The 9,107-nt window shown below is 36.9% G+C and overlaps 1 protein-coding gene across 1 annotated transcript; it reads left to right on the plus strand.

Annotated features, from left to right (window-relative positions):
- The first annotated feature begins 665 nt into the window (after positions 1-665).
- Positions 666-6,361, plus strand: LOC139870584 (epoxide hydrolase 3-like). Its single transcript, XM_071858368.1, has 4 exons — positions 666-1,055; positions 4,023-4,190; positions 5,504-5,739; positions 5,864-6,361. Exons 1-4 carry the CDS (start codon positions 765-767, stop codon positions 6,117-6,119), a joined length of 951 nt encoding a protein of 316 aa, XP_071714469.1. The 5' UTR covers positions 666-764; the 3' UTR covers positions 6,120-6,361.
- Positions 6,362-9,107: the final 2,746 nt, after the last annotated feature.

The raw sequence follows: 9,107 nt of genomic DNA on the forward strand, positions 1-9,107 counted from the left end.
ATGAAAAATTTTCGTTTCGAATCCACTACTTTTTTACGTATCCATACCCATGTCATTTTATTATCCATTATATATACCTATATCTAAAAGACAAAGTGAAATGAATAATACTATTCATTTTTTAACTTTTCGCAAACTTAACCCCAAACTTTTATTAAAATACAAATCGACATCCACTTTATACTCTTATTAAAAAACAAGTCGCACCCCCACTTTATACGTATATTTTTTCCCAAATTTCACAAACTTAACCCCCTAACTTTTATTAAAATATAAATCGAACCCCCACTTTACTAACTTTTTTTTTTTACTAATATTCAATTTTCACAAACTTAACCCCCTAACTTTTATTAAAAATACAAATCAAACTCCCACTTTATACGTATATTTTTTTCAAATTTCACAAACTTAACCTCCTAACTTTTATTAAAATACAAATCGAACCCCACTTTACTAACTTTTTTTTTAAAATAAAACCCGAACGCTAAAAGAAGCAACTTTCACAAAAGGAACAACCCTTCAATGTTAGATGTCGAAAAAAATTCTTTTTTACAAAATAGATCAAGACTTTTTTTAACTCGCATTCAAAACGGAGCCCCCGGCGCAAAGCAACTTTCCACAACTAGTTTAAATCATTCAGATTGAATCCACATCATTGCCATCCCTACATGTCATACAACCGGTCAACTGATAATATACTACTACGGACATACCTATAAGGCTATACATACACAGTCACACACACCGGCTGGCCAAAACAAATAATGGATGAAATCAAGCACCACTACATCCAAGTCGACGGCCTCAAGCTCCACGTAGCCGAGATAGGATCCGAGTCCTCACCCGCGGTGGTGTTTCTTCATGGATTTCCTGAAATTTGGTACACGTGGCGCCATCAGATGATTGCCGTTGCTAAAGCCGGATACAGAGCAATTGCACCCGATTACAGAGGTTATGGACTATCCGACATCCCCTCTCAACCCGAACTCACCTCCTTCCTTGACTTGGTCAACGATACTGCCGCTATCTTAGATTCTCTCTCCATCTCCAAAAAGGTACTTGCATATAAAATTATACGTATACATATGAGTCTTTTTTTTCACAATCACACACATATGTTTTAGGGTTTCTTAAGTATTGAAATATGGAAAGTTGTAGAAATCGACGGATCCTAGTATTAGAATTCAATGAATTGATGTTGAATTTGTATAATAGTTGGACTTCATTTTGAAATTAGAGATTAAATATTAGAAATATATTAATATATTATATTATATGTTATAATTGGAGTGTTATAAGAACATAAAAAATTTGTACATTTTGCATCGTTGGCGAAAGTTTGATTATCAGAGGATTTATATGTTAAGTAGTGATTGTTATTTGCTTTAATATCATTGCTTCTAACTTGTACTACGATGATGATACCTATTTCCGGACGGCTTATAAGTATCAGTGCAAGCCTAGAACTCCTTAACGTGGTAGGGTAGATTGCCGATTGACTATTACTCTTGGGACAAAGTCCCTGCAGACCCGGATCATAATCTAAAATTGTAGGGTGGCATAAGTCAATCTTGTGGAGCCAAACTATGAGTTGATCCGTCTAGCGCTATGTGGCTAAGTCTTCAAGTTGTAGAATAACAAAGTACTGTGTGAGAGACAAAGTGTGTTCTCAGTCACAAGTACAAGTGTGTTAAAACTGATGGCCCAGGTGGCCTATTTATAGGTCTGTAATGTTCGGAGACACGTGTCTGATTTATGCGAAAAGTGTGTAATCGGATTTGTCTTTATGCTGACGTGGCATTTGTGCTATCCACGTGTTTTTTATGGCTTAAGCATAAAATGCGGCTTACAGTTACGCAAAATGCTGGGCTGCCTGAATTTTTATATATAACATGTTTCTTGCCGAAGAACGCTGAACATATTTATCCATAAAATGTCTTCAATATCGTTTTTCATGCCCTTTTTATGCGTGCAAACCGTAGGGCGTACCATTATACTACATAATGTGGAGTTTTCTAGCATATTTTTAACCTTTAGTTTCCTGGTGGTATGGTGATCCGTTACGAGTTTGAATGACACGACGACTTCGTAAGGATTGAGATTGTTTTTTGAGTTTTTGAGGTTAATCATAATAAAGAAAGAAAACGTAAAAACAATTGTGATATGGGGAATGGTTTTTTTTTCTCTCTCTTAAATTGTATAAATGGAATTACAAGGTAAGAGGCATAATTCTCTCTAGCTATCTACATGCTTTTGTGACAACTAAAGGCTATTTTCTTTCATTTGCTAAATATGTTTTTTATAAGTATAACAAATGAAGCCCAAAGGCCTACTCTCTGCATGTAGCCGAGATCATGGGGTGTTTTATATGACCATGTGATCATGGGTTGAATGGAGAATTTAATGGTGATGCTCCCACTACTCTTTCCAAGTCTTTCTTGTTTCTCGGAGTTGGTTGTGATACCGGATCATATGGGGAGATTTCCGATGCTTGCGTACGGTGGTATTTGAGAGGGGGAAAAGAGAACTAAGATAGTTTGTGCATGTTTGGGACGTGGGTTGCGAATATTCGTGCTTTATGCGTAAATCTAGCGTACTTCACAAACTATGCTAATTTAAAGGTCTATAGATAGCATCGAATCTGTGATAGTGGTTACCATAAGAGTGGTGGTCGAGTGGTAAAACTTGGTCTCGAAGAGTAACAATACCTAGAGATCCTTAGTTCGAATCCTAGGAAAAAATATACCCTTTTGTCACCCGCGATGACTCTTGGCTCCCACACGAAAGGTGATCACCCCTGGATTAGTCGGTTTATGGGATTAGTCTGTTCGCCAAGCGGGTCGAATGGCAAATGTTAATCAAAAAATAAGAAGAATCAGTAATAGTGCCACCACTCAGGTTACCAATGCAAAACAACATATCATTGTTTTTGGAGTTTTGAAAATGTGTGCCATGTGGCACATGTTAAGGTACATTTAATAAACTTGTAATTTTCTTAAATATCAAAATTTGTAACTAATTACATGTATGAAAGATAAATATAAGGTTGAATTAATGGACATTAAATATAATATAATATAATGGCTAATAAATAAGTAAATTTCGACATAATTTAATAAGCCGTAACTGTGTTATAGTGATACGGGTCGTATTTGGAGTTAGTTTTCATTTTAAGGAGTAGTACGTGTGAAGATCAGTGGGGCATCTACATTTCACTAAACTAACGAATGCTTCCTTGCATATTTCCATTATTATTATAGGCTAGTGCATCTAGTTGTTAGTTTCCTTTGTTTGCATTTACACGTTTCCCTTTCTAGTATAAATTGGAGTACTTGTTTTCATTTGAATGAATTAAGAATTAAGAAGAATATTAATTGGCAAAGTTGCTATCTCTGCTTCTCTCTCTATTTTTTTATAAGACCCATCTCGAACTGGCTTCTATCATATAAGGTAACACATTAGCAAAAAATTTATTATAAAAGCGGCGTAAACTGAATCGGTAAATGTTGTTTGATTAGGGATACGTTATATGAATTCCCAGATTTAAATAGAATTCCCAATACCTAAAATAAAAAGCTTTATTATTTGGCCAGCTCATCAAAATGTTTTCTTTTCATTTGGTTTCAGTTCAATACATTATGGGTGAAAAATTACTTTGTAGTCACTACTCACGTGCATATTTCAAAAAGCTATTAGATTGTTGAAAATGAAAAGTAGGTTAAGTGATTTCAGTTTTTCTGAATTGAGGTGATAGGAAGTTAAGTTGTGCAGTAAGATAATATAGACTATAGACAGTCTTCTATTTGATCAAATTATAAATGGTTGCACTTATTCTACAAGAGGGATGAGGTATATATTAGCCAAGTTAGGCACAGTTTTGCTTAGGAAGGCAGAACCAATCGATTTATTTGTAGATTAAATATTACACATTATCACTTTATCAGTTCGGAGCCATATATAACATCGTTGAACATATTAACTTTCTATATAAATATTGAAGCTGACAAATATCTGTTTGTTAGGTGTTTGCGATCGGTAAAGACTTTGGAGCTATGGTTGCCTACATGTTTGCTCTTCAATTTCCTGCGAAAGTTGCTGGAGTTATAACACTTGGTGTGCCATTTATGAGGCCTGGTGTCACCAGGACTTATCAAGCCCTCCCTGAAGGTTTCTACATACGCAGGTGGCAGGTAAACACGAGTACTCGGTTTTTCTGACTCAGGAAGTACTCGGTCAAACTTCGTCAAAATTCAGTCAAAACCGGCCAAAATCCTGAATTACTGGGAAAATCGGCCAAAACTCGTGATTACTCGGAAAATGGTCAAAATTGGTCAAATTTTGGTCAAAATCGGTTAAAGTCAAACTTGGTCAACATCCGAGTACTCCCCGAGTTTCCGAGTACTCCTTAAAAAGTCCCGACCGAGTATTCCCCAAATAGCGAGTTTTGTAACCTTAGGTCAAGCCGTCAAGGGTGAAACTCCATGGTTACAATAAAGGAAAAAAAGAAAAAGATTATTTTTTGTTGTTTTCTTACCTTGAAAGAAATTTGGGGTTTTCCTTAAACAGAAATTATGGTTAATTTACAATAAATATCTGCATAATAGACTTTAGTTGTGAAGACTTCATCGAATATTGCATTAACATGTGAGAGCTGCACTAAAAATTAGAATAGACAAGTAATGTAAACATTTTACTAAATCGAAAACTCATCATTAATCAGAAAATCTGTCTAATACTTAAGTATGTAACACACAGTGAATGGCTATTCTACTTTGATCTTAAAAATGAAGGTTCGATATCTGGAATGCAGTTTTAATTAAAATTTTGAATGTTCACAATCTCATACTAGATTTTAATGAAAAAATGGATATTGCTTATGGTCACAAATCTATTTTGGTATCTGAAAAACTCAACCATTTGACTTTAATTCACCAAGTTAAATCCTACGTTACATTGCACAAAGAAGAATCCCCTTCAAAAGTAATAGCATAAAGCCTGTATATACAGAGTAACCAAAACAACAACAACAACAAAACCCAATACCACATAAGTGGTGTATGGGGGAGGTGAGATGTAGACAATCCTTCCCCTATCCGAGAATAAAGACAAGTCATTTCTCCACCCAGAGTCAAAACTCTCAAAAGTAGAGAAAGTCATCCCTCTCTATTCGACGGATAGAGAGATTGCTTCCGAGTGGACCTCCGGCCAATAAGTAGGAAAAAAAATTTTAAAAAATAAAATTAAATTGAGATGCCATGAAAATGGTAAAATCAAATTTCCATGGGTTTTAAATCCTGGCTGGAATTTAATTTAGGCTCTAAGAGTCAGTCAAGTCGCCAATAAATCGACGCTTGCTGTCGACTCAATAACCAGTCTTAAAACAAATCTAATACAATTAATTAAGTTACACATTACTTTCTTTTAAGTGTTACTAATAAATATTCCTACCAAGAGCTAATATAATGTTGGTAACTGGAAACATTTTCCTTTATTCATTCATCAGGAACCTGGAAGGGCTGAAGCTGATTTTGGTCGACTTGATGCTAAAACAGTGATAAGAAACATTTACATTTTGTTCTCTAAAACTGAAATTCCCATAGCCCCTGAAAACCAAGAAATTATGGATTTGGTCGAACCATCGACTCCTCTACCGTCATGGTTCACAGAGGACGATCTTTCAACCTACGCTGCTTTGTATGAAAAGTCTGGATTTCAAACTGCACTCCAAGTTCCTTACAGGTAATTTTATTTTTAAATGTTCCATAAATAAAAGTTGCTAATTGAATAACAAAGATTGTATTTGTCAAATTAGGTAAAGATTGTATTATAAACTGAATCAATGGATTATCATGAAACATTGTAGGGCATTCATCCAGAAATCTACACAAGATCCAGTCGATGTAAAAGTAGAAGTCCCATCACTGTTCATCATGGGTGAAAAAGATTACGTGTTCAAGTTCCCTGAAATGGAGGAATACCTTAAGAGTGGGGCGGTCAAAAAATATGTGTCTAATCTGGAGATTATATACGTGCCTGAAGGTTCTCATTTTGTTCATGAACAATTTCCTGAGAAGATTAATCAACTCTTACTCGATTTTCTCAACGATAATAAATGGTAGTGCTTTTCCGCTTACAAGGGTGATCTTTGCAACTGCGGATTAACTAAATTGTCTGCACCTATATGTAGGGTGTTAGTTAATAGACACCTATGTATGTATTCATGTGTCTGTATTGTTGTGTCCGATTGTGTGTATGGTGTGATGGTTTGTATTAAGTGCTAAATCACCTTTGAAAGGGGAAGTACATATCTCGAAGAGATGACACTTTTAATAAAGGAGATGATGACACATTTATTTTGATATATTTGTATATAGGGGTTAATTTGAGTTCCGTTACATATTATCCATCAAATGGGTGAAATCAATTCACGTAGCTAAGACCAAATAGGTTAGGTAAATTAGAGCACCCTTTCATAAGAACGAATAGCTAAGAATGAATAGGTATGAGGGAACTTTCATTGTCCATGAACTTTTGTTTTTACAGAATGAGAAGACACCCAATGATAATATACATAGCATTGTATATGTATGTTTTATTTGCTAAAAGCCAAGAGCAGAATTACGTGAGCTATAATCCAAAGTTATGAAATATTCGCTGAAAATGAGTACATCGGTTATGTTTTCGCTTTAATAAAAGACTGCGGTTTAATCCGCTTAGTTTCCGCGAATATTTAAGCAGTCCGCAGACTACGGATATTTCGAATACTATAAATAGAGAGCATGACATCTCATTTATGGGTTGTTGATTCTCTGTCATTTGCTCTAGCCTTTGTGATTTTCACTTGTGATTTTGCCCAAGAAATTTCTACATTGTGCTAAGGTGAATTATGCTAATTGACAATCAAGACCGGGTCGGGGTAGTTGATCACTTGATTGTTAAAGTGAAAAACGATCATCGGGGCCCAAAATAATCATCAAACATCTCATCCTCCATCTTATTATTGCACTCAATCCGTAATTAAGTGATAACTTGATTTAGGATTGATCAATTGGCGCCATCCGTGGGACACGTTTTACGAATCAAACTTGAAATTTTTTGTTTTGTGCTGTCAAACAATCAATTGCTTGGTTTAATTTAAATCGTGTATTGTTTCGATGATTTACAGGAAGTCGCTGAAGCGTATTAGCTGATTTGATCGTTGAAAATGGCAGCTAACACGAAACAAACAGGAAGTTCCGTCAATGATGATGCGTTGGTTAATGATTTGCAAAATGCCTTGTCAAGTAGTACGCAGGCAAACGTTAATACTATCGCGGGTAGTTCAGGGAAAGAATCGCTAGCTAAAGCGCCTAGTGGCAATCCTGTTAACGCTGATTCGCAACTAAAGGTTGCTGCTGAAAAAATGGTCGCGCGCAGGAATTTTCAGCAACATCGTGAAGAAACCGTCGCTGATGGCAAGCGATTAAGGATTTTGGCTGGAAAAGCAGACAAAGTACTTGACACCGCTATTGAACAAGCTAGAAAAGATTGTCCCGAATCTCGCGTACCGCGAACTTACTTATGGCCGTTGAATGATTCTGGATCACAGGCTGACCGCTTAGTCATTGATCATCGCGATAGTGATAGCGATGGTGCGGATAAACGTGTTATTCTAAATTCTGTTTATAATTCGAAGACTGCGAAAGCGCCAAGAGAAGAAAGTGAGTTTTCTGATGATTCGAACAATGCAGAGGAATTTGTAAAAATTCCACATGTTAAACGAAGGCGACCACCAACACCTTTCCCTCGGCATGAGGATGCGGGTGAAGCATCTGATGCTGTTCGCAGAGAAAATGCTCAACATTTTTTAGCGGATGCTTTTAGAAGCATTGCGCCTAAGTCAATGCAACATAAGTTTGAACAACCTAATTTTTTGCAAGATATGATCGCCAAGTTTTGCGCGGACAATACTGATACTCGCACAAAAAAGGCGACTGAAATTACCACTGCTGCAGACAAGTTTGTCCAGCATATTTCTGATTATCCAATTGTTACATCGCCTATTGTGCCAGCGACGTTGGGAGTTTATTCAGGGTTAACTGACCCCTTGGACTTTTTACAGCGATTTGAAGGTGTGGTAAGCACCTATAATTGGGATGAACCGGTTGCGTGTAGGGTATTTCCTATGGTCTTGCAAGGATCCGCTAGGGAATGGTTCCATAGCTTGCAAGCTCGCAGTATTCTTGGCTTCATTGATCTTCGCGATAAATTTTTGCTGCAGTTTCAGAATCTTTTGCCGCAGAAAAAGACACATATAGAATGTCATGATATTAAACAAGGCAACAAGGAAACCTTGAGCGCATTATTAACGCGGTACATTTACGAGTGCCAAAAGATACCAAGTTTAAATGAAGATCAAAAAATCTCTGGTTTTTTGCATGCTATTAATCCACAGCGGCATCCGACACTTGTGCGAAGATTGCGAAGGGATGTCCCGCCGACTTTCGCTAAAGTACAACAAGAAACATACGACTATCTTCAAGGTGGAGAGGATAGCACTATCACCCCTGCGTGTGGGTGGGGTAAAGATAAAAGTTGGCGAGATGACAATGATTCTTTTCACGATGGCAATAGCGATAATTACCGCGGTTCTGGATATCCGCGGCGAAATGGCGGCGGCGGTTACCCGCGCAATGATAGATTTCAAGGCCAAAATGATAATCATAGTTACAACCGTCGAGATCGTTATTCTTCGCGAAAATGGAATAATGAGTCTTTCAATATCATTCAGATGCTAACAAAAACGCCTAAGGAAATTCTGTTGCAAGAAAGGGTTGCTAAGTTTTTTCCTGATCCTCAACCTTTAGCGAAAAATAGTAGGCGGGATAAATCCAAGTTTTGTATTTTCCATGACGATTACAGTCATGATACCAATCGTTGTAGAGACTTGGCGGAGCTGATCGCAGAGGCATATGAGCAAGGCAAGTTAGAACATTTAATTGCGCAAGGTGCTGTAACCACCATGAATGCGATTATCTTGCCTGCAGAATCTAATGCTCCGCAAAACGCTGCTGATCGAAAAGCTCCCGCAGTGAAGAATCTTGGGGTAAAAATGGTCAGTAAGAAAG

The sequence above is a fragment of the Rutidosis leptorrhynchoides genome, chromosome 1 (genome assembly GCF_046630445.1).
Source record: "Rutidosis leptorrhynchoides isolate AG116_Rl617_1_P2 chromosome 1, CSIRO_AGI_Rlap_v1, whole genome shotgun sequence".
In the NCBI taxonomy this organism is placed as follows: domain Eukaryota; kingdom Viridiplantae; phylum Streptophyta; class Magnoliopsida; order Asterales; family Asteraceae; genus Rutidosis; species Rutidosis leptorrhynchoides.

What these genes read in the sequence shown, in the direction of transcription:
- LOC139870584 (XM_071858368.1), top strand. Translation starts at nt 765, where the DNA reads ATGGATGAAATCAAGCACCACTACATCCAAGTCGACGGCCTCAAGCTC. An exon ending in TCTACATACGCAGGTGGCAG is followed by an intron (nt 4,191 to 5,503) that starts GTAAACACGAGT and finishes TTCATTCATCAG; the next exon opens with GAACCTGGAAGGGCTGAAGC. An exon ending in GCACTCCAAGTTCCTTACAG is followed by an intron (nt 5,740 to 5,863) that starts GTAATTTTATTT and finishes GAAACATTGTAG; the next exon opens with GGCATTCATCCAGAAATCTA.